The 26,303-nt window shown below is 45.8% G+C and overlaps 1 protein-coding gene across 1 annotated transcript in view; it reads left to right on the forward strand.

Moving 5' to 3' along the window:
* The first annotated feature begins 436 nt into the window (after nt 1-436).
* The window catches only part of LOC147716885 (uncharacterized), a 2,312,058-nt gene continuing 2,286,191 nt past the window's right edge, over nt 437-26,303 (forward strand). The window contains exon 1 of the mRNA XM_086919819.1: nt 437-741. Coding sequence (XP_086775945.1) covers nt 437-741 — 305 coding nt within the window. The remainder of the gene's footprint in view (nt 742-26,303) is intronic.

Raw genomic sequence — 26,303 nt, forward strand, 5'->3', positions numbered from 1 at the left:
TAAGGTTGACATTTTTACAGCAAAAAAAAAAACAAAAGCAAAATGAAGGACTTGACATATTATTCAGTGAAAGGTATTATATGTATATGTATATATATATATATATATATATATATATATATATATAACCGTCTGCTTCTACTGATTAAGCAGCTGGAAGGTAGGACCAAACGATGGTAATGCAAAAAAACAAGTTGAACCGAATTACGGTGAAAATACACATAGAGTAGTGTATTGTTGAACTTCTATAGAGAGAGTGGCTCTTTAACAGCACGTTTCTAACTTAACGTATGATTTCATGCTGACGTGCCGCCGTTATTTCTGCGCGCCGTTTGTCTCCGGCGGCAGTTCACCAAACCTTTCGCTTCGCCGCTTTTGAACCGTTTTGCCGCCTGAAAACCCCCCTGCTCGCCCTGGAGGCAACGGGGGTCGCACCATGGAGCCTCCTATGGGAGGCCCTTGGTTCCTGTTTCTCCTCCTAGCCTCGTTCACGGGATTCCTGACGGAGTTCTCAGACGGGTCAGAGCTGGAGTCTGCGGAAAGACCGCCCACCATAGTCGTGGACCTGGGCCCAAAGCAGTGTAGCCTATCGCGCAACGAGACCCACGCTCATTATGTAATCCCTTGCGGGAAGCAGTGCCGCTGCCTACACCACCTCCTTTCATGCGCAGGAGGCGAGGGAAGCGAGCGCCTGCCCCAGGTGCCCACTATCAAGGGCTATAACGACACCTTCTTCTACCTGTAAGTCCTAAATAACACATTTTGGGTCCCATTTCTGCGTTTTATTTGTTGTAGTAAAATGTATCATACGGAGTCTTCTCCAAGGAGAGAGGTACTTCACCACCAAAGTGTTTTATTATCTTTTAAAGTCGTAACCCTGTCAATTTTAAGTTTACAAATGGTCACTTATTTGACCCATTAAGCCATTTTTTTAAATCAAAAGCCAAAAAGTAATCAATCATCAACTTCATATTTAATTTATTTTATTTTATTTATGCGTTTTTATATAGCGCAAACTTTACCCGAAGGCGTCAGAGCGCTTCACAATAGGAACAGAAAATTACAAGTGAACACATTACAAATGCAGACAATAAGTTACATGTGGTAAAAAAGACAATTGTGAGCAAAACAAAATACATGAGGTAGTAAACAGGAGGAAAGAGTGACAAGTGTGCAGGTTACAAGAGAAAACAAAGTACAATTAGAGGTAATATAGTGCAATATATGCTACACGCAGAGGCACAAGAACAAACGTTACGTAGGCAATGGTGGCACTTGTGCAAGTATCAAAAACAAAAAAAATGTGAGAGGTAGCAAACCGTGTGTTACAAGAGAAAAGTGGCGTGTGCATGTTACAAAAGAGAACCAACACAGGTACACGGATAATACTGCAATAAATGTCATACACTCCAACCCCACGAACACACTGGGAAGGCACTTCCATAGTCATGGAGAATAGAGTTTTCGGTGATGGGAGGTCTTCCTTCAGATAATAGAGAGGGCGTGACTTACTTTAGGAGGTGTCTTTGGAGGAGGAGAACTTTAAGGTCAGTTTTGAAGACCTGGGAGGAGGTGGTGGTCCAGAGCTGGGCGGAAGTGAGTTCCATATTCTCACTGCGTTGCCTGAAAAGGTTTGGGCCATCGATCTTTCCTTCTTGAATGTGGGAGGTTCAAGCAGTAGATTTTCCGCATTAGGTGATGGTCTAGAGCCTCCAGAGAGTTTCAGTTTATTCGCCAGGTAGCGAGGAGAGGAGGAGTGCAAGGCTTTGTGGGTGATACAGGCAGTCTTGTAGATAGCTCTAGCCTCGATGGTGTAGGAAAGTCAAAGAAGGACGCAAATGAAGTTGTAGTCAGAGACGGAGTTTATTAGGTGCTCACGTCTTAAGAATCAGGCTAGTAATGCCAGCCCAACAGATGTGTTACAACGATGACATTCTAGGAGTTTCAAAACATAACAAGAAGGTAAGAGAACACAAGCTTGTCACGAGCAGCCAGACATGCCTGAACGCTCGTGACAGCTCGAGTCAACAAGAATACATTTCCAACACTTCCCCCCTTAAAAGAGAAAAAAAAACAACAAAAGAAAAAAAAAAACCCAAGATCAATTCATCACAAAATCATTAAACCTGGCAGGTAAGCGATGTGAGCGTACGGCTCTGGTGTTGTCAGAATCACACACAGCTTGAGGGCATTCGCCATTATCACTCATGTGAGAGCACTCGCCATTATCACTCATTCTTCCAACATCATAAAAAACACTGCTGTCCGAATCTTCCATCAATTGAAAAGGACCATTGAACAAGGAAACCCTGCTCAAGTTCCAGACAGAACCACCATCAAGCCTGACTGCATTTCTAAAGACTTCAACAACCTTCTTGGGATTTGACCAAACAGGAAAACCTTTACTCACACCCTCTTTCTTTTTAATGCGAACAAGGTCGCCCACCTTGATAGAACGACTAGACGTAGAACCAATTCTTTTGGCCATATCGCGTTTCATCCTTTCCTTATATGACTGAACCCTGTGTAGGACAGCTTCAAAATCAACTTTAGAACAATTTTCAAAACCAGCTAAATTTTTTTTTAGCCACCAAGGGACTAGCTTGGTGCTGGGCTTCCGCCCCCTCAGAAGCTCAAAAGGGGTGACCAAGGTCACAGAATTGGGAGAAGTTCTATAAGCCAATAACATGGATTGCAAAGCATTCCTCCAGTTTAGATTACCTTTAATAGAAAGCTGTATGGCTTCTTTGACCACACGGTTGAAGCGTTCAACCTGACCATTCGCTTCAGGATGGAAAACTGCAATCTTCCTATGGACAATACCACATTTAGCAAAGAAAAGCTCTATCTCCTTACTCACAAACTGTGGCCCATTGTCAGTCACAATTTCCTGGGGAATTCCTTCCCTACAAAAGGTCTCATCTAAGAATTCTATGACTTGATTCGAGGTAACTTCCCTAACCATTTTGACCTCAGGCCATTTAGAAAAATAGTCTATGAGTACAATGCCGAAAGCCTCCTGCTTTGGTAAACAACTGAAAGGCCCAATGATGTCTAACCCCAATTTCCGCCAGGGCCCTAAGGGTAAATCAACGGGACATGGCTCAGGACGTAAAGCAACTGCAGATTTATCACTGTTTGAACATTGGGTACACTTCCGCACAAAATGTTCAACGCACGAGTCAATACCTGGCCACCAAAAAGACTCCTTCAGACGCCTCCTGGTAAAAGAAATCCCCAGATGTCCTTCATGCGCAATTTCAAGTAGGGAATTCCTAAGTTGAAAGGGTGGAACAATCTTGTCGCCACGAAGAATCAAACCATTTTCGACAGCAAGTTCCTCCTGGACCTTAAAAAAACCCATCATGTTACCAGATAACTTCCTCTGTTCAGGAAAACCCTGTATGAGGTACTTCTTTACACAGCTTAACTCCAAATCTTTATCCATCTCTTCCATCCAAACATCCTCTTGTAAAGAAAAACGTTCGCTGCACACAGAATTGACATCTTTAAAATTGAAAGCAACCTCACACTCCTCTTCATGCACAACTTCCGCAACATCAGATTCAGAAATCAATCTGGACATGCAATCCGCATGAACATTCGCCTTTCCTTGAACATATTCGATTGAATGTTGAAAAGATTGCAACCTAGAAGCTAATCTAGCAAGGCGTGCTGACATAGTTCTTCCCCCACCCGGAGCCATGAGGTACACCAAAGGCTTGTGATCGGTTTTTATCAAAAATTTAGTCCCCCACAAAAAAGGTCTGAAATGTTCAGCACCCCAAACACATGCCAGTAACTCCCTTTCTATAACGGAGTAATTCTTTTCAGCATCACGTAAAGCCCTAGATGCATAGGCCACAACCCATTCTTTCTCACAATCTTTCTGCAAAAGAACTCCACCTAAGCCAGAGGAGCTGGCATCTACCATGATGATGCATTTCACGCCAATGACAAAAGGTTTTAAACAGGGAGCATTCACAATAAACAATTTTAAAGATTCAAAGGCTTGTGTCATTACATCAGTCCACACAAACTTTGCGTTTTTTTTCAAAAGACATCTGAACGGATCAACTTTCACTGAAAAATTTGGGATGAACTTTGCGTAAAATTCAATAAGACCTAAAAAGGCCACAAGTTGCTCTTTTGACGTAGGCACGGGAGCATCCACAATGCTCTTAACATGATTCTTCTTCGGTTTGATTCCCATTCCACTAATGGTGTGTCCAAGATACTCTACCTCCTTTTGCCTAAATTTGCACTTATCAAGACGAAGTGTAAGACCCTTCTGTGCTAAAGCAGCAATCACACACCTTAGATTATTGTCATGCTCATAGTCATCCTTCCCATGCACTAAAATGTCGTCCTGGAATGCTATGGCACCACTCAAACCTTCCAGGGTATCTCTCATTAACCTCTGGAACACAGAGGCAGCACTAGCCAGTCCAAAGGGCATACGACAAAATCTATATAACCCTTCAGGTGTGATAAAGGCAGTAATATTTTTGGACTCTTCAGCAAGTACAACTTGGTGGTAAGCACTGGCTAGGTCAACACATGAAAAAACTTGTGCACCAGCCAATGTTGACACCATCTCATGGAGGTTTGGTAAAGGGTGCGAATCAACCCAAATGGCGTTGTTGACACTGCGAAGATCAATGCATAGCCTAAGTTCACCATTGGATTTAATCGAAATAACGATCGGAGAAACCCAAGGTGACGACTCAATAGGTTCAATGATCTTCTTCTCACACAAATCTTTCAGCATATCCTTAAGTTTGACTCTATAGGATAAAGGAACATTTCTTACTCTGTGTCTTACAGGAATGGAATTCTCATTCAATCTGATGACATGTTCAAAACCCTTGTACCGACCCAAGGTACCACTGAACACGGTAGGAAAAGATTGGCGTAAATCCTCAACAAGTAAGGAACTGTCCCCAGAGACACAAGATACACTCACAGGTTGCACCACATACACGGGAGGATCAGCCCTTGGATCAATTTTCATTCCCAATTGGTATTGGTGTGGCCAACTCAAAAGTGACAGACCAGATCTTGACACATAAATCTTCCCTGAAATGTGGTTCCCAGAAAATTGTATATCTGCTATGAAATAGCCGATTAAGTCAATTCTGTGACCCGTATAGCCAGCCCAACAGATGTGTTACAACGATGACATTCTAGGAGTTTCAAAACATAACAAGAAGGTAAGAGAACACGAGCTTGTCACGAGCAGCCAGACATGCCTGAACGCTCGTGACAGCTCGAGTCAACAAGAATACATTTCCAACAGATGGGGAGCCAGCGGAGGGTGGATAACATTGGTGTGATGTGGTCGCTTCTTTTGGCCCCATAAATGAAACGAGCTGCTGAATGGAGAACAGATCTAAGGGGGGACAAGTGGGATTTGGGGAGGCCAGTAAGAAGAGAATTACAGTAGTCCAGTCTGGAGAGGACCAGCGATTGCACCAGGGTTTTAAGGTCCTGTTCCTGGAAAAAGCGCCAAATTCCCCAAAGAAGGCGCAGTTGGTATCAAGCAGACTTTGCAATGGAATTGATGTGGGAGATTAGATTGAGTTTTTTGTCGAGTATGACACCAAGGGATTTTGCGCTGTCAACAATGATGGGTTTGTTGTTAAGTAGATTCATCTGATCCATCCATGATTGAACCGGGGGAGGAGAGAGTAAGGAGGAGAGGAGGAGGAATTCAGTTTTGGAGGGATTTTGAATCAGTTGATGAGTTGACATCCAGTTTTGAATGGAGTCGAGAGTAGAGCTTAGGATGGAGAGATCGTGGGTGGAGGCAACCTTGAGGTAGATTTGAGTGTCATCTGCATAGAGATGATAGTGGATCCCGGATTTACTTAGGAGATTACCCAGTGGTTCTAAATAGAGATTGAACAATGTGGGTGCGAGTATAGAGCCTTGAGGAACCCCTTGACCTACTGCCACAGGAGATGAAAGACTGTTCTCTATTTTGATCATTTGGGATCTATCCGAGAGGAAGGAGGCAAACCATTTAAGCACAGTGCCCTCCATGCCCATTCTCTGTTGAAGAGTGTTGAGGAAGGTGTTGTGTTTGACAGTGCCAAAGGCTGCAGAAAGGTCAAGGAGAATTAGAAGACAGGACCCCCCCCCCCGAATCGAGTATCCTCAGCGCGTCATCAACCACTTGCAGTAGGGCTGTTTCAGTGCTGCAGTTTTGGATGAAGCCGGACTGACAATTGTCAAGAAGATCATTGTCCTTGATATGACGAGAGAGTTGTTTTGCTACACATCTTTCTGTGATCTTCGCAAGAAAGGGTAGATTAGTGATGGGGCAGAAGTTGTATAGGTCATTCGCATCAGCAGTGGGTTTTTTAAGCAGAGGGGTGACCTGCCCAGTTTTAAAGGGGACAGGAAGAGAGCCTTGACAGAGGGAGAGGTTGACCAGAGTAGTCCAATAGGAAAGGGAATGGGTATAGAAGTCAATGGCAATGGCACTGGGGATGGGGTCCAGAGAATGGATGGAGGGCTTTGTTTCGCGGATGTACATGAGGAGGGCATCTTCAGATATGGAGTCAAAGTTCTGCCAAATGGCTGAGGATTTGCGCTCCTCTGGTGGGGTAGGATGAGCGACCTGATCCACAAGTGATTTCACTTTTTCATCGAAGAATATAGCGAATTCCGCTGCTTGTTTTGTAGAATCCTCCAACTTGGAGGTTGGGGGAGAGCAGTTGGGAATCTTGATGAGATCAAATAGTTTTTTGGGTCTATTTTTGGCTGAGTCAAGAAGGGTTTTGAAGTGCGATGCTTTCCCAAGGAAGATGTGCTTGTGGTACTTGGATCTTGCTGAACGAAGCGTGGCTAAATTATCTGTGGAGGGCATTTGCCTCCATTGTTTCTCTAGGTGTCTTAGCTGCTTCCTTTCTTCATGGAGTGATTACTTGAACCAAGGAGCTGAGGGAGTGGGCCTTATCTTTTTGCTTTTGAGTGGAGCGACGTTATTGATTTCAGCTGCAAGGACTGTGAGGCATTGGGAGGTGAGTTCGTTAACATCTAGGTTCGGGTCTAGCCTTGGAAGTGATAACAGAGCTGATTCACAGAGGGCTCCGACATCAATATTTTTCGCATCACGGAACCAGGAGGTAGCCCTCTTAGGTTGATTCAGGATTGAGCCCTTAGAGTGTGTTGATTCTGTGCAGTGTTGGATAAGATCGTTTGCAGAGAGGAAGGAGGCCAGCGAGTTCACCGAAGAGTCATGCGGTACGCTCCAGTGGAGGTTGAAGTCACCCACGAAGGTCTGATTGTCACTTCGCGAGTATTGGTCGCTGATGAAGTCAGTGAGTTCCTCCATAAATGAAGGACCACTACCAGGCGGGCGGTAAATGACATGGAATCTGAGGGGTGAGCGGTGGTGCAATTGAAGCTCATGAGAAAGGCATTCAAAGGTGTGGAAGGAGCTGATAGGAGAAGCCTTAAGTTGAAGGGAGTTTCTGAAGATGACTGCAACACCTCCTCCGATGTTGTCAGTTCTGTCATTCCTGAATATAGAATAGCCTGTGGATAATACGAGATCAAAGATAGAGTGAGAGGTATCTTTGAACCAGGTCTCTGTGAGGAAGAGCATGTCAATATTGTGAAGGATGATGGTATCGGAGATTTCAAGTTTGTATTTTACTGCAGATCTGCAGTTGTGAAGCAGACAGCGCAGCTCTGTCAAGTCTGTTTTGGTGACGGGGCACTTGGGCTCTGAAGGGTGATTGGGATGTTGTACTTATGCAGGGGTGCTCGGGAGGGTTTGGGTGGATGCCTGGTTCTGACATAGGAGATTGTCGGAATAGTGTAAATAGTAGGGTTACTAGGGGATGCAGGTTGAAGATGGGTGGCATTCAAGGGCTTGTCTGAGTTAACGAAGTTTGCGGACGGCAGGTTGAGCTTGGCTGTATTGGGGTGAGTGGGCGGGGTGAATCTCGTGGGAAGTTGGGAAGGAGTAGAGGTGCATGGAAAGGTGGAAATCTTGGAGCTTAAAAGTGAAATGGCACCTACAAGCTGGGAGATGGAGGTGATAAGAGAGCCTAGCTTATTTTCCAACAAGAGTAAGGCAGAGCACAGAAGGTTGGGTGGCTCAATGGAAACTGAAGGGGGTGGAATTGGTGGTGAAAAGCAGGGAGAGGAGGGGGGACAGGAGTAGAGTTGGGGTATGGGGTTCAAGAGTGGGGAGAGGTGGAGGTTGAGAGCGGGAGTAGGTGAATTGGAGGAGAAGGGAGAGTTGTCTTTGTTGGCGTTGCAATAGGGAGAGGAATTAAGGACATATTTAGGGGGAGATGGGTGCGGAACAAGGCTGTAAGGAGGAAGGAGAGAGGAGGACTGTGAGGAGTCATGGGAATGTAGGAGGTTTGGGAGGAAAAGAGGCGAGGTGGTTGTAGAGGTCCTGTCAGCTAGGAGAGGTGGCTGTGAGGGAACAGCATCTGGTAGAGTGAGGGGGGTTGAGAGAAAGGGAAGTGGAGGAAAGGAGGTGGTTCTGCTGGGCCCGAGGGAGGGAAAAGGAAAGGGTTACCAAGGGGGGAAGGGAGTGGCACAGCACTGCTGGAGGAGTGGGAGGGAGGAGAGAGAAGCAGTGGGTTTGTGGAGAAATGGGGGTGAATAATGAAGGGGGAGGGGGTAGAAAAGAGGGGGGGAAGGAGGAATAAGGGGAGCATAGGGAAAGGTAACTGGGGGAGAAGGTTGGAGGAGAGGTGGACTAAAAAGGGGAGAGACCGGAAGGAATATGGAGGAGGAGAAGAGATTGTAGTACTGGGATGGCGTAGAATGGACGAGGAGCGTACTAGCTAGAGGTAGGGCTGAAGTGATGCGGGGGGCAAACTGTGAGGGGGGAGGAATAGGAGAGGAGGTCATAGGGGAGGGGGAGGGAAGAGGGCCGACCTGTGCTTCTCGAGAGTGCAGCCAATTGGAGTGTAGGGGGGTCAGGGGAGGAGAGAGGGAATAATGCGTGGAGCTAGAAGGAGAGTCAGGGGAAAACCGGTCACAGAGGAGGGGAATAGGGAGGGGAAGAGGTGTTCAACGAGCGAGAGACAGGTGTCTTTGCCTTGGATCATGACAGTACCGTTGTTATAGAGTGAGATAGTGAGGTAGCCCTTGAAACAGTCAGAGGGGGAAATTTTTAGTTGTTCCCATGAGGGATAGAGGAGGAAGAAGTGACGTTAGGGAATTGTATAAGCTGGTGGACCAAGAGGGGGTGTCGTGAGTGAAGAAAATTAAATCGTTTTTGAGCCTCCCAAAGCGACCATTGTAAAATTAATCAACAAAGAGGGAATCCGGGAAACGTTCAATAGTGTTATGCTTCAAACGTTTTATTGCAGCTTTAGTCTGGTTGAAAGGATAATTGATTTTGTAGCAATTGCTTCCAGCCTAAACTCGAGTGGTGGCCATGTTGGGAAAGTGAGGCGGAGGGTAGGGGGGGATATGAAAAGGGTGTTACTTGGATAGCGGTGGTTAGGAGAAGTAAAAAGACAATAAGGGGGAACATATTCCGGACGTTGGGTGAAGATATCAGAGCTAATGTGCCGTCTGGGAAGTGAGGTGGGTATTTGTAGTGCCCTTCATCTAGGAATACATGATGTCACCTGGCACTAGATAATATTTACAAGGGAATTGATTACATATGATAGGACCAACTTGACCACTTTCAGAACCTATACACAACAAATAAAGTTGAAGTTGAACAGAAAATAAACGAGCACCCAGAGGCCAATGGTGAACACTGTACTTAACACCAGCCTGTTAACAGAACCACATTCGGCACCAAACACATTGTACGCCCATGATCGCAACAGACTACTATTGGACCCTAAGCTCCTGAGAATCACTAACGTTAGGGGTAAAGAGCGTAGGGTGAAGCCAATCTGATTAGCAAAATTCTAAATATGCACAACAACCTCGTCTTCTTAAGACCACCTGAGGAGGTACTCTGAACAGTGTGCCAAAATCATATTACATGAAAAACAATTCCTAGCACCACATATACGTACAAGGGCCTGGTGCCCTACAAACCTCGCAGTCTCCCTGGCCAACTGGCCCTGAGTCCATAGTGTCAATGATGCTGCCAATGCAGTGGGAGTCCTAACTTAATCAGCACAGTCCCCACGGATAAAGTTGCCTAAAAGGTGCAGCAGGCACTACTTGCCGCACATCTGTAAAAATGCCTAAACGGTGTAGCTGGCACAACTTGCTGCGCAGGTGTAAAAGGCCTAAACGGTGCAGCTGGCACTACTTGCTGCGCAGCTGTAAAAAGGCCTAAACGGTGCAGCTGGCATTACTTGCTGCGCAGCTGTAAAAGGCCTAAACAGTGCAGCTGGCACTACTTGCTGCGCAGCTGTAACTTAAGTATTTCATGAGCGCCTCTTCCAATGGTTTACTTGGAAATGAAATTAAAATCGCACTGTTAGTTGCATCATTTAACCCAAAACCACAAACGTTGCAAAGAGGGACGCCGAAACCCTGGAGAAAGACAGGTGTGTTACTTTGCTTGCCAGCTCGGTGCATTTGAGGGGTGAATACATTTGCATTTTACCACTTTCGACAATTTGCTTTTGAAGCAGGAAGCTGGGCTGGAGGGAGTGACATTTGGGAGACAAAAACAGAGTTTGAGGTGACCTTGAGCAACAATCTGACAGGAAACCGAAAGGGATGGACAAACCCACTAGAAGGGGGGGCCTGGGGCAGTGGTGGGGCCTCTGCCCTTTTGGTGATCCCTTCTCTTGAGTTTTCCTCAAGTATCGTTTTTCCCCAGTTTCGTTTTCTTCCTACGCTTGGAGAGTCGTTTCTTCTTCTTCTCCCTGTTATCACTGGGGTGGGGGAGGGGTGGGAGCAGTGCACATCCCTTAGGCTGCTACAAACATGGCTCATACGATGTACAGGAACTTGATCCACGCTGGCAATGTAGCTGGGATGCCGCCTTGGAGTCGGGCGAGGCATACCTCGAAATGCCCCTCCGGGTCCTAGCCCAGAATCAACTCTCCACGTAGTGCAGTGTCCTCGCATCAGCCAAGTTTCTGCAGCCTCAGCAGTCTCTTCTCACGCTTCATGCAGCCTCTCACAGTGCCTGGTGAAAGCCGGGCAGAGCCGCCGCCGCCACTCGCAGGTGTGTGCTCCCACTATCCCGCTGAGGATCTTACTGGGATCCTTTGGCGGTATCTCTTCGTTTCTCTCTCGCCGCTGCGCCGCTTCACACCGAAGGCAATTTCACCCCGGCAGCCTCTCTCTTCAGGCTCTCACACTTCAGGCTCTCACACACACATTGCGCGCCAAGGTCCCAGTGGTTCTCAGCGCCGCTGCAACGTGCATTATCACAGTAAAGATTTTTCCCGACCTCAGCACTGCCATTTGCTGATGCCCGGGCGCGTGGAATCGCGCTGCGGAGGTGCATATGGTGGTCATCACTCAGGCACATGGTGAGAACCCTGCATTTAGCCTTTATCACGGCTTCGCTTTGCTTCACACATACATATCTATCTCTCGCCCAGCCAGCCGTCAGATATCTTGCCTGTGTGTGGTTTTTTCTGACTGTCCGTCAGTGAGTTCTGGCGGCTGCCATCTTAGCTTGCCCTTCAACTTCCACACTCACTAGCTTCAAAGTTGTTTTGTGGCTGCTTTCAGCGTTCCCTGGTTTGCCCGTCTCTGCGCTGGCCGCTGGGTGATGGTTGTGTCTCATCTCATTGCGGTGTGAGTAAGTATGTGCTTGGGAGGAGACCAGATCGCCCCGTGCATTGGTGCGATCTCAGAAGAAAGGAAAATTAAGGAAACTTGTTATGATAACATTTAATTTACATTGTGTCATTTTTATTGAAACTTATTCATTTTAATATGGAAAACATTTTAAAGTGTTTTAATTCTGTTTATTTATTCGAGTGCTTGTGGATACACGGTATTTTTTGTTTTTCCGTCTGGTGCGTACACAAATAAATCAGAAGGTTTTCCGACACGTGAGCTGGCCACATACAGTTGTCCATGTGAGAAGCACGGATTCTCCAAATCTAGTCCACACACTTACAGCAATTGTCCTTGTGCTTTGTTGATGGTCATTGCAAAATCGAGTCGCACCGTAAACTGTATAAAAGTTCAGTATTGGAAAGATTATGAGGGCCCTGGGGGTGCCGGGGGCCGATATTTAACAAATTATTGTTTTTTGTTGCCTGAAACCTTCGCGGGAGTGTACTCAACAACTTCCCAAAGTGTCATGGCGATCGGATGAATGGTGTAGTAAGGCATAAAAGACAAACAGACATACTTTCGTTTTTATATATATAGATTGATTAGGAAAGATGGGCTGCATTCTCTTAAGTTTTCACCTGTGGCAGTGCAGTTCAACCCTTTAACTGCTGAGGCATTATCACCCTTTTGGGGTAGTTTGCGCTTAGGCCTCCATAACATTTTTTCCACATAAGGTATCCGCATCGAATTTGCGTACTTTTCCTCCGACACCACAGGGATTCTAAACATACCCAGAGTTTGATTTTCCCCCTGGAGTAGCATGAGTAAATAGCCATAATATATTTTGGGGGGGGGTTGTGTAAAAAAGTGACAGTTTTTCCCCCCTAAGAAGAGCATTAACGAAAGTTTGGCTGTGCTAAAATGACCATGTTCTCAGCTCTCAGGAACACGCAGAGCTGTACCAAAAAATATATATTTTATTTATTACAGTTTTGGCATTTTTCTAAGCAGTAGCCCACCTTTCCTATTTGTTGTGCTTTCAACCTACATCCTGTTTGTGGTGGAAACAGGTGTGAAATCCATGGGTGATGCCAGAAATCTATACATTTCTAAAAAGTAGTCAAGATTCTGAATTCAGTAATGGGTCATTTGTGTAGATCCCTCAAGATTTTCCCAAGGAAACTAACTGTAGAAATAAAAAATTAAGGGAAAAGTTTAGGAAAAAGACTAACATTTGTGCTTATTTCATCTGTAATGTATTGTCACGATGGCCGATTTACAAAAGCAATATATTGTTACGTCCGCTAGATGTGGTTTGCTGCAGATTTAGGGCACTAGCTCAACCACCACCCAGGAAAATCTACCATACCCAGATATTTCTGAAAATAGACACCCGGGATGTGCAGGGTGGGTGTGACTTGTGTGGTGCTAACATGTTTTTTTCGTTTACCCGGTAGTTCTTGCAAACTATAAACAGTGCCTAAAGGCCCCACATTTTCCTCACATTTCTGTGAAGGCAAGTTCTGGAATCTGTGCGATACACAAATTTCCAACCACCCAGCGTTCCCCTTAGTCTCCCAATAAAAATGGTACCTCACTTGTGTGGGTGGTCATAGTGCCCGACAGGAAAAGACCCAAAACGCAACAGAGACAGATACAGATACACATTTTCCCCCAAAAAACCAAACCCTTTTTTGCAAAGTTGGTGGCTGCGTAAGTATAGAGCTGACAACCTGGGTGAGCATAGAGTAAAGTTAGCCATATTGTGAGTAAAAGCCAGTTTTCAATTGATTTCCTGCAGTGCAGGTTTGTGTTTGTCTTCTTTATTTTCTTGGGTAGGCTGTTCATCTGTTTGCAGAGTATAATCACCAGAAGTTACATATCTGCAAACTATGACAGATCTTTTAAAGTAGAGAACGAGTAGGACAGTGCCATTCTTCATCTGTTGTTTCTCATTTGGGTGGAGAGCTAAAAGTTGGTCCATGAACTTGTACAGCCCTGTTGGCTAAGTAGAGTTTTTTTTTAAAGAATGTTCTTCTTGCTACAGGTACCTTTTGCATGGTTTTGAGAACAGGAGGGATATGGTCCAATCGGTTCATATTATAAGGACCTGTCTGGCATCAGAATTCTGAATTGATAGATCTAGTTGGCATATTCAAGGCATGACAGTTCTAGTGCTGTTGTATTCAAAACCCTTTGAGTGTAACCCAAATAAAGAAGGCTATGTCATAATATTTTCATACTTTTGGAAGCTCTTTTCATCACATTGTTGACCTGTCTTAAGAGTGAACATTTGGAGTCTGTAATCACAAACATATTCTCTACTTCTGTGGATGTTTTAGTGGAGAACCCATTTCTAGTCCAGGTTGTGGTGGGGTTATATTCTCATCATATTAGTGGTTGGTCTTGTTCTACGGGCCACATAAAGTGGGGCCATGAATTTTTAGGTATCAATAGTTGAGGGACTTTAGCTGATTCAAGTGGACGTTTAGAACATACAGGGTCTCATTAAGAGTACCTGGAGCCCACAACCAGTAAGTCTGCACCAAGTAGTTAAAGCTACCGAAATCCTATGGACTACCTTAGCTAAAAGGCAGGATGAGATGACTGGATCATACTAAGACAGCTTACGCGATCTTATTAAGCCAGTTAATTGGGGAGTGAAGAGGGATTTGGATAATAGAGTGGGGTTTGGCAAGGGTGGGAAATAGGAAAAGCATGGCTTGTTCTAGTAGTGATTAGGGGTTAGTATATTAGGCAATGAAATATTGAGAGAGAAGTGACCCACTACAGAGGGTTGAGATCAGAGTTATTGTGATGGAAAGTGTGAGGGAGATAAAACAGATAACAGAGGAAGTCTGGGTAGGGGTGGGACATAGAATAAAGTTTGAGAGGGAAGTTTGGGAGACTAACAGTTGGAGATCAATATGAATGGTAGTGTTAAGAATGGTAATATGGAAATTCTGTGCTGGAACAGAAGGAAGAGATGGAATATGTCAAAGAAGACAAGAAAAGGAGGGCCACTATGAAATCATGGGTGAGACCTAAAAGTTTGGGAAGAAATTTGGTGTGTTTTCCCCATTTGCCTCATGTTACAACCTGTGGTGCTTAGATGTGCTGTGGGTCGAGACTTCCCGATTGCAACAGAGTCCAGGCCAGGTTTTGCTGAAGCTGCTTTCTGTGCATTTGGTGACAGCGAGCGAGCAAGCGAAAGAGGAGAGGAAACGCCGTGCTGCTCCTTGCTGCTGTTCCCGTCTGACACGCCCATTGGCACCCGTTAGGCAAGGGGAGGGGAAGTTCCACCGAAGCCCCGTCGAGGCTGCAGGGTCTCCGTAGTCTCCCGGGCACCGTCGCAGAGCTTTCAGCGGCTTGTAAGGAGCAAGGAGGAGGGAGGAAGGAGCCGAGGAGTGAGGTGGAGCTACCCTTTCCTACCTGACCCTATTACAGCCTGCAGCAAGCTGTGAGTGTACCTGTCGGACACAACGCGGAGAGACAACAGGATATCACCTGTGGGACTCCTAGGACGCTGAGGACTTTGGGAGTAGCAGCAGTAGCAAATGGTAAGCGTGAGGAGGCACAACCGCTATTGGCAGAGGTCTTGCCAGGTCTTACATAGCTGCATCCAGTATGCCCAGCACTCTGTCCTCCGTTGTGGCCCTAGAGGGCTGGGAACTGCGTACTGCATTGGGGGGGTCGCGTTTGAGTGGGCATTTGTGGTGTATCTGGACCACGGAGGCGTCCAGGCACAGCGAGGCTGTCTTCTGTCTGCCGGACCTCCCAAACTTGTCGACCCCAGCCGCTCGCCTGGGTCCTTTTGACGGACGGGGAGCCCAGTAGGGACTTGGAGGCAAGCATTACCAGCAAACATTGGCAACATTATCAGCATTGGGAAGGCTGGGGAAAAGTGGGAGCTATCAGCAGTTATAGGCGCAGGGGTAGGTGTCCTGAAGCGTAAAGTCTCCTACAGATCCCCCCTGCAGAGGGAGCAAGGAGTCACGTGGGCCATGAGCGGCGAAGGGCCAAGAGAGCCACCAAGGGATCGTGGTGAGGTTCTGGTTCTAGGGTTTGTGAATTGTGCACTGTACTGAGGACACTGGGGTCACTGTGGAAACAGGGGAAAAAACAGGTAAGCAGAGAGACTACTCCAGGGTTTGAAAGCTCTGAAAGGAACTGCATCTACTGTTTTGACTCGTTCGACTGCTTAACTGCAATAACCACAATAATTGCAATAATTAGGATAGCTGCAACAACCAAGGCTATAACTGCAACTGCAATTGCAACTGCAACAACCGCGACAGCTCCAGCCTACCTCACCTTACCTACCTTGCCTTTGCCCCCTTACTACCATCCAAATTCAGTTTGTGTTTTTGTATCAGACACCGGTCACAAACTGACAGGGAACGATATAGTCGCATCAACTCTCAGGGAACGATAAAGCCGGTCTAGTCTAAGAGCAGCATGCGGTCAGGCCGGGTTCGAGGAGGTATAATGGTTAAGGGAGGTAGAAAGAAGCGAAAGAGAAAACCCCAAAGACGCTTGAGGGCTCCAGGGGTGAACCATCGCCAAAGCCAGGTCGGCAAACCGAAAGGATGCTTACCTAATTGAATTAAGTACAGATGCAGAAACTTCAGGGATGCAAAGCTGCGGGCAGTCATCAACTTTGGAAAAAAACAACAAACCAAATATGCTAAAAACCTGCCAATCCTCGTTCCAACCAAAAATATATTCAAAATTGTGTTTTTTAAAGAACGCAGGGAACGCTATTTTTTCAAATGTGAGAAAAACACAGGGCCTTCAATCACAACTTCTGCCAAAACAGCCTGCACAGTCAAGACAACCGATTCAATTTACTGCACATATAGAACTAATGACAAAAAGAGGAGTTCTAGTAGGACAAATGCTAGGTCGGCCATTAGCTCATTACAAATAACACCAACTCCGCAACAAAATAAATCACGGATGATACATGATACTAATTCTACCCGCAGGGAGCAGACACTTTACACTGGATAAATCCAAGTACACAGATCTATGGAAGCATTAGGATCACTGGGAGATGACATAGAGGAAAGATTAAACCTCAACGACATCGTTGGCTGCGGAAGGTCGACGCAAACCAATAACAATACAGTTAACGGCGGCACAATCGAGGTACCAACAACTTGCGAACCGCGAAGCCCTGACCAATCAACAGCAAGAGAGGAATGGAGAGGATTAGAAATCTCTCAGCATGTTCCAACGCCACCTCTCCATCAGAAAGAACAGCTCCAAACCCAAAGCTAAATACAGCAGGAGCGAAAGAAAAAGGGGGCAAGCGAACAATTGACTCTGTGGAAATGAAAGAACTCTCTTCATACCTGGGGAAGGAAGAGTGTGAAGATCTCATGGCTGCCTATTCCCAGGATAAAGACAGGAGCGAGCCCACAGAGAACACTTTGAGAGGGTCTCCTGAGCGTAACCAAGATCAAAATGAAGAAGGGGAATGTAAAGGAGAACAAAAAGTCCAGTAAACCAGATAGAACCACTAACAAATATAAATCAGGAAAGTGCTTGGCCTAGATTGTTCAAAACAATGCAACTCTTGGTAGAGGCTCTCCACTACCAATCCGATAAAATGGACACCCAACTGACGCTATTAGATACCTTGGCTGTCTTTGCGGTTACCATCGATGGGAAGCTGAGTGCAATAAACACACTTTTACAAAACAAATACGACCATTCACAAGGTGGAAATTTAAGTTGTGGATGTGGTCCTATTATTGACAAATTGTCCTCTCTCCCAGTAATGCTGAACGATTTGTGTGATCAAGTTAAAAAGTCCTCGAAGGGCCCAGGAGAAGAACCTTTGGAGAGATTTATGGAAGACGAAATAAGTGATCTGATAAACACAGTACCAACTAAATCTATTTTAATGGGAGGCCTTGGGATTAAGCAAGACCAGGCTCATATGAATAGAGATCTAGACGCCAGAGAAACCAAAACATCAGAAGGCCAGATGCCTGAAGGCCTACTGGAGGATAAAGTAGATAAAACATTGAACGCAAAACAAAGGCGAGCAAAAAAAACGGAAAGGCCGTAATCAAAAAACAAATCTAAACTACAAAGGATTCAAGCGTCTTTTTGCAAGGTCGGCGCTACGGAAGATCTTCTGGTGGATCCCCACCGAGACCAGGAAGACCGTCACCCAGGCCCTCGTCACCAACCGACTGGACTACGGCAACGCCCTCTACGCCGGTACCACCGCCAAGCTCCAGAAGAGACTCCAGCGGATCCAGAACGCCTCAGCCAGACTCATCCTCGACATCCCACGAACCAGCCACATCTCCGGACATCTGAGAGACCTTCACTGGCTCCCCGTCAACATAAGAATCACCTTCCGCCTCCTCACCCACGCACACAAAGCCCTACACGACCAAGGCCCGAGCTACCTCAACAGCCGAGTCAACTTCTACGCTCCCAAACGCCACCTCCGATCAGCCAACCACGCCCTCGCCGCCGTCCCCCGCATCCGAAGAGCGACTACAGGAGGAAGGTCCTTCTCCTACCTGGCCGCCAAGACCTGGAACTCCCTCCCGACCGACCTGCGCCTGACCCAAGACCACCTCTCCTTCAGGAAGAAGCTGAAGACCTGGCTGTTCGAGCAGTAGCGGCTCCCCCCCCCCAGCGCCTTGAGACCCTACGGGTATGTAGCGCGCTTTATAAGTGTCACTGATTGATTGATTGATTACCAGTACAAAGCGAACCAGAGTCCGGAAAGGACACAAGCATAGGTGGGTCCCCTAAACGAAATGCAGGAAGTACAAAAACAATAAAGCTGCTCGCCAACATAGAGAAGGGCGCAACAGATGTAATGCAAACCCTTGGGAATACTGAGAACAAGGAAGTGGAAGCTATGCTTCAGGAAGGGGCCATTTTGACTTCCCATGCAAAAAAAGGAAAAACACAATCTGGAATGGAGCAGTACAAAACACAAAAGAGTGATACTAAAGCCTGTCCCACCGCCAAGAAAACAACAATCGGTGAAGGCACTTTGCAATCATGGTCCAACAACGAAACGGTCCAACGGATACTGCCTAAAACGTTACCAAAAACAATAAGGAGTAATCATATAGAGACAACCGACAATAAACTGGCCTCTATTCTACAAGCAGCTACATCTACACATAGGAGGACGAGCCAAAGAGGGGAAATATACGTGCCCAAAAAAGAATTGAGAATTACGCTAGGTGCCCCCGGGCAAGGAGAAGATGGACAAACGCTCAATTTAAGAGGACAACAAATAATTCAACAGAAAGAGAGAGATGAAGTAGCATTGTCCATAAATCAAGATAATCTGTTAGAAATAAAAGGTCATGATCCTACTCAAATGCACAAATCCAACAAAAAGTCTTGTAGCCCAGGAAACTCAAGAAGCTCAACAAACACACTATGGCTGAGTCTAGAATATATATCGAAAGGTAGGCATGACATATTGAACAGAGGCAACATCTTACGGCTGCTAGCTCATATTCCCTCCTTGGAAGATGTGACATCCGCAGATTTGGTTCCAATCGAATTCATAACAAATGATGTATCAAGTGGCGAAAAAACTAAAATAACATGGATAACATCTTTAATTGCAGACAAAATCCTTGCAGAGTCCGGAACATTTAATAACTGGGGGTTAACATTAACTCCTTACATAAAACCAAAATACCCAGAATTATTAATCCCTGTAGCTACAGAGAGAGCACAGGCTTCTGCAGTCAGGCAAGGAGTATAGGTTCTTAGAGGCGCAGAAGGGACAAGTGGAGCAAGAATTATGCAACGTCACAGTACTATCAGAAGTACCGAAGATGGGGGCATCATCTCAAACAGGACTCAATGACCTAAGATGGATCGCCAGAACAATAAACACCCATGCAAATTGACAAACAGGCTCACATTTAAGATCAATTGAGGATAATCACTTGAGAATATGCTCATGGAATGTCAATAATCTGGCCTCCAAAAGGACTGATTCAGATTTTATCAGCTACATAAGGTTGTTTGACATTTTGGCACTGCAAGAAACATGGCAAGCAGACCCCCTCCACCTTCATGGATTCTTGCGCTTTTTTACTGGTGCAGCAAGGAGGGCGAAATACGGCCACCTTCAAGGTGGTTTAGATATCTGTGTTTCAGCCACAAGCGGCCATGTGGTCAAAGAAGTTGGTCCAACTTCCTCTGACTCAATGGCAGCTAATCCTACATCTCGCAATCAGATACATGCACGGGGGGAACTAATCTCACCTTGATCAATGCCTATGTTCATCCAAAAAGGAAATCAAAGGCAGCTAAAGCTATGCAAGTCCTTGGAGGATTGCATACAGGATTTACCACCAACAGATGTTATCATCACCGGGGACTTTAATCTCAACATAATGGGAATCTCATTAGATGATGAGAACCTAACTCAAAATTCAGCCTAGGATATACCACTCCAAGGGAAATCGCAAATATTGAAACAGACTAAATTGGATAAGCGGATATTACATGACCTTGAACTCTTTAACATTAGAGCACTAAATGGAAGATTTACTGGAGACAACCCCCCAGCTACTACTTTTCATTCAACTAGAATCAATACAACCCTGGATTATACTTTTATCTCATTATCCTTATTTCAACAAACTGTTTTATTTCATATAGGGTTAAAAGCAGACAGTGATCATTGGCCCCTGGAAATTGTTCTTAATAACATCAAGCCTAAATTCGAGTTATCCTCGGTGCCCAAAGAGTCAATCCACACAATCAACTATAAAAGGATCAAATACTCAGTAGCATCCAACGGTAGCACACTAGAAAAGGCTAGACAGCTCTTCCACTCGAGAATTGGCTGTAGCGAGATTGGGAAATGGGAGCACTTTACTTCAAATATGGCATCCTACTCTACAAGATCTAAGCAGCAGCATGAAAAACTTTACACGACCGCAAAAAGAGAGGATCAAGTGTTCAAAAAAATCAATCAATCATACGATAAGACAAATACGGCAGAATCCTATGGATATTGTAAAAGAGTCCAGTTAGAAAAATTAAAGGCATGCAGGAGTTTTCTCTAATATCTCCGAAGAAGTCTGGACATGCCACCTTAGAGGTCATTTTAATCCGGATAAAGACTCTTATTTGGAGACAGAAACTGTTAATGTGAAAACAATTCTGTCAACAAGGAATCAATGAAATTGCATAGGGCCACAGGTATTCTAGAAGGCTTTGTACCAATCACAAATGAAGGAGAGCCAAGTTTACAAGGAATTATCAGGCGCCAAATTAAAAAGGGAAGGAAAGAGGGGGGGCGCCAGGCCCGAATGGAATTCCGCCCTTCCTTTACAAACAAGATGAAAAAGAATGGGCCTTAGCGCTTGAGCCATTATTCTTGGAAATACAGCACTTTAATATATTGCCCAGCTCTTAGAAGGGCTCAATCATCTCTACCATTTCTTTTTTTTAATTTCTTTTTATTGAAATAAACATAAGAAAAACGTTGGCATCAGGTGAGCAATAATTGACATCATAGTAAGGTTTGGGTTGTCATTCGTACTATAACAATAATCACAATGTACATATATCTTTGGATCACGGGGATTCCGGCACTTCTACTTCCCTTTGTCGTATCGGGGGTGTACATAATTCACCACAATAGTTATTCCAAACCCCCCAAATCTTCCCCCACTTCCCTGGACAACCCCTGGCCACATACACTGCCCTTTCTCTGAACATGCACCAATCTAGATCCTCGGCCCATTTAGTGATCCCGGGTGGTCTGCTAGCTCCCCACAACTGAGCAATATTTTGCTTGGCCACCATACATGCCAGCGTTACCCACTGCTTCAGATATCCGTTCAAATCCGTAGGCTCCCACACATTCAAGACACACCTTCAGGCCTCTGGTCGTATCTCAACCCCCAATACTCCTTTGATCTCATTATTTACCGCTGCCCAGAAGGTTTGTATCTCCTCACAGTGCCATAGTATATGCATAAAAGTGCTGAGTTCCCCACAGCCCCTCCTACATTCTCCACTTACCACCCGCCCCATGTGCACTAACCTAGGCCCTGTGATATATGACCTATGCAAGATCTTAAGCTGCACAAGCCGGAAGCCTCATCTGAATTGCAACCACCTTGGGGGAGGAGGCTGCCTCTACCCAGTCTTCATCATCTAATTCCAGGCCATCTGCTCCCCACGCTTCCCGGATATTCCCCATTGGGTCCTCCATAGTGTTAACAAGCTTCCTATAGATTAAGGAGATCATCTTGACTGGGATGTGGCCATCCAACACTCGGTCCTCAAGTGGAGAAGCTCCGTAAGATCAGCATCTCCGGGTATGTGGGTGAGAAGAGCGTGTCTAATCTGTCAGTACCGAAAGTGTTCATTATTGTGCAACTTATACTGTTCTTTCAAAGATTCAAATGTCTGCACACCGCCCTTCCCCCACAAATCCTTAACCTGACTGATCCCAATGAGGTCCCATTTATCGAACCCCTTAGACCTCCACAAGCTCCCCAGCTTTTCGGAACAGAACAGTGGGGTGGCCAACGTCAATCTTCCCTCCCACCCCAAACTTCTATTTGCAACGTGCCAAACTTGCACCGCATGTGCCGTCGGGCCCAACAGTGTGAACCTCCCTGGTCTGGCGTACAAGGCTTCCATAATGTCTCCGCTCAGCGCCTGCCCACGATCCATAGCATAACCTGGGGGCCCGTAAATCATGTGATTCACCACCGGCAGGTGTGAGGCCCAATAATATTTCCTCACGAACCCGAGAGACCGATGCCTCCATCGTACCATGGAAGGGTTAACTTGGCAAATGCTATTCGGGGCCTGCTTTCCCAGAGAAGCTGCTGTTGCATCGTCTCAATTTCCTTAAAATATGAGAGCGGCACAGGATCCATTGTATTTTGGAGCACGTGTAAAAACCAAGGTAAGGCCATCATTTTGAATAATGCCACCCTCCCTGATAACGAGAGGGGGAGAGCCCTCCAGCGCTCCACATCCTTTGCAAACCGATCCAAAGGGGGCTTCAGGTTATTAACATATCTCATCTTCGGGTCTAGGGATATATGGATACCAAGATATTTAAATCCAACCGATTCAATCTTAATCGGGCATGACTGTGGGATCACTGGCGGCACCCCCGACAAAGCGAACAATACAGACGTCGACCAGTTAGTGGCAAACCCAGAGTATCTGCCCAAAATAGCCAGGACGTCCAAAAAGTTACTCAAGGACGCCCTGGGGTTAGTGAGGTATAACAAAATATCATCTGCATACAGCAAAATCTTGTCTTCCCATTCATGCGTCCACAGTAGGCCACGTATCGACCGGTCCCACCTGACCCACGCCGCCAAAGGCTCCAACGCCAACTCGAAGAGGAGTGGGGATAACTGGCATCCCTGCCTAGTGCCTCATCCGAGGCAAAAATCCACTTATTTACAATTATTCACAATCACTCTGGCCAATGAAGAGGCGTACAGCAATCGAACCCAACCGATAAACACCGGACCAAAGCCCAACTTGGCCAAAACAGCAAATAAATAGGCCCATTCAACCCTGTCGAATGCCATGGTGGCATCCAAGGAGACCAAGACTGCCAGCTCCAATATCTTATGGGAGCCAACAAGAATACCATGCAGCCTCCGCAAGTTCAGGGCCATGTTCCGACGTCTCATGAAGCCCCACTGATCGGGGTGTATCAGAGTTGTAATGACCTTGACCAACCTGGTAGCGAGTAATTTCGCCAAAATCTTGGGCTCGGCATTGAGGAGTGAGGTGGGCCTATACAAGGAACTAGATGTCTTAATCTAGCCTGTCTTGTGAATGACCACAATGTTTGCCACCCACTGGTCGTAGGGCAGCTCCCTACTCTCTAAAAACATGGCTCGTATATGTGGAGCAACCTTATGGGCATTTAGCTTGTATAGTTCTACCGATATCCCGTTAGGACCCGACGCCTTCCCAGACTTTATGCCTCTATTCGCCTGCGCGACTTCATCATCCGTGAAGGAGGAGTCTAGATATTCCCTATTGCCCTCGGATAGACTTGGCATGCAGATATCTTTGATCATTTCCGCGTTTTCGGCCTCCACAAAACCACCCACCGAGGTATACACTTCTTTAAAGTATTCAGAGAATACATCTGCCACCACCTGCGGGTCTGTGATTCTGTCCGGTCCCGGCCCCTCTATATCTGGCACCAGCCTAGAGGCCATTTCACCACACTCCAATCAAGCAATCAGCTTACTGGCCTTGTCTCCATGTTCATAAATACGACTTTGCAGGGCCTGGTTATATGTATTTGCCCTCTCACTAGATAGGCCCTGAAACTCCTCTTGTTTTACCATCAGTAGGTGGAGGTCTCCTGGTACAGCAGACTCAGCCACCCGCTCATCCAGCCTTATCACTTCCTCCTCCACCCTAGTCACCTCTTCTTGTTGTTTCTTCCTCCTGCCAGCAACCAGGGAGAGGACTTCACCCCTCAACACCACTTTATAAGCTTCCCACAGCAACTTCGCCGAGTTAACCGTGCCAACATTCTCACAAAAATAACAGTCCGAAACCCGGAGTATCTCTTTCTTAGTGGCCGGGTCTTTCAGCTGCCAAGCATTAATCGGAGCTACTCAACCAACCGCTGGTTGTCCGAGATCGACCTGTAACCACAGCGGAGAATGGTCTGAAATGCCCCTGCCAAGATACCGTACGTCCCTAACTGTGCCTGCCATAGCGGCCGGTATCAATATGTAGTCCAGCCTGGACATACTTTTGTGCGCAGCGGACTGATGAGTAAAGTATCTCTGAGTCGGATTGCGGACCCTCCAACCATCAACCTGCCCCAGTGTCTCTAGGAATTCAGGGAGCCACCTCTGCAACGGGGCGCATATACGTGCCGGATGCTGATCCAGCCCCCCATCGAGTACTCCACCCAGTACCAGAAGCCCCATTTGTAGTGTCAAAAAAACGGCACTCAGATCTTTGAAAAAATTGGACTGAAGGCCAGGTGGGACATAGATTGACAGGAATGTAACTGTCTTACCTCCCAGCCGCCCGAGACACCCACATATCTACCTCTCTGGTCTGCCCACGTAGCCTGAATGTCCAAAGGAAAGGAATTCTTAGTTAGGATACCGACACTCCTGGAATCTGATGTAAACCCAGCATGTGCCACCAATTTATATCCTCCTTTATGGAGGGCCATACACCGATTCCCGACAAGATGCGTCTCCTGTAACAATGCGACTTCTGGGGAATGCCTTCTAATTAGCTGATATTCTATACTTCTCTTTATCTTGTCGCCCAAACCATTCATATTCCAGCTCAACACCCGTATCCCCGATCAGGGGTGGGGGAATCGTATCGCCCGACACCGGAGCCAAGTAGATATTAATTATGGGCAAGAAGATTTATTGTCTATTTTGTCCGACGGACAAGTAGACATGAAATCACAAAAAATATATGAGCTGCGGGTGCCCTCAGGTCACAGCCAATTAGAAATACTGCCGGAAAGCCTTTGGACGCCTTAGATTGGCTGGAAGCCCATGACTGGGCTCTATCTAGCAAGTGATTGGTTGCAGGAATCTTGAGCTAAGGTTGAGTGTTCTAGGACGGATTCAACACTGGTGCAGGCCACCTGCTCTTGGAACACAGCTGCCGAACGTTCAAGTATATCCAAAGAACAATGGTTCCTGTGGCATACGAATTTAAAGGATACAATACTTGACAGCTTAAATAAGCAATATTCACTTGTAGCAGAGAAGGGTTTGGCAGAAAAAGAAACACACACATATGCAAAATTTATAAGAAAAAATTCTTATATTTCAAATCATGAACAGTGTCCATATTTACAACAGCAACACATATACAAAAAATTGTATGTACAGTGAAAAGTGCAGTGCGTCCCAAGTGATTGTGTGAACACAAAACCAGAACAAACACAAAAAATAAAGGGTCTATACAGTTTTTGTGTTATGGGTATTTACACAGGGAAAGGACCAAGCAATATAATACAATAGCAGGCATTATCCTGTCTCTTCAAACGCAACCTTAGTGCCAATATACTGAAAATACCACAATCAACCACAGTGTGCCCGGCTGGGTACACTGTAAGTCTGATTTAAATTAATCTATCACGCATGGGTTGCGTCACGTCAAGACACTATGAGATGTCCCCCATTGTATAGTCCTGACGAGACCTCCATTCTTCAGGTCGAAACGCCGTCGACGCTATAGGGAAGGAACCCATTCAGCACAGTGATTTGTGATTCTATGTAGTCACTGTCAGCAACTATTGTATTATATTGCTTGGTCCTTTCCCTGTGTAAATACCCATAACACAAAAACTGTATAGACCCTTTATTTTTTGTGTTTGTTCTGGTTTTGTGTTCACACAATCACTTGGGACGCACTGCACTTTTCACTGTACATACAATTTTTTGTATATGTGTTGCTGTTGTAAATATGGACACTGTTCATGATTTGAAATATAAGAATTTTTTCTTATAAATTTTGCATATGTGTGTGTTTCTTTTTCTGCCAAACCCTTCTCTGCTACAAGTGAATATTGCTTATTTAAGCTGTCAAGTATTGTATCC

Source organism: Lissotriton vulgaris, chromosome 5 (genome assembly GCF_964263255.1).
Source record: "Lissotriton vulgaris chromosome 5, aLisVul1.2, whole genome shotgun sequence".
Classification (NCBI taxonomy): domain Eukaryota; kingdom Metazoa; phylum Chordata; class Amphibia; order Caudata; family Salamandridae; genus Lissotriton; species Lissotriton vulgaris.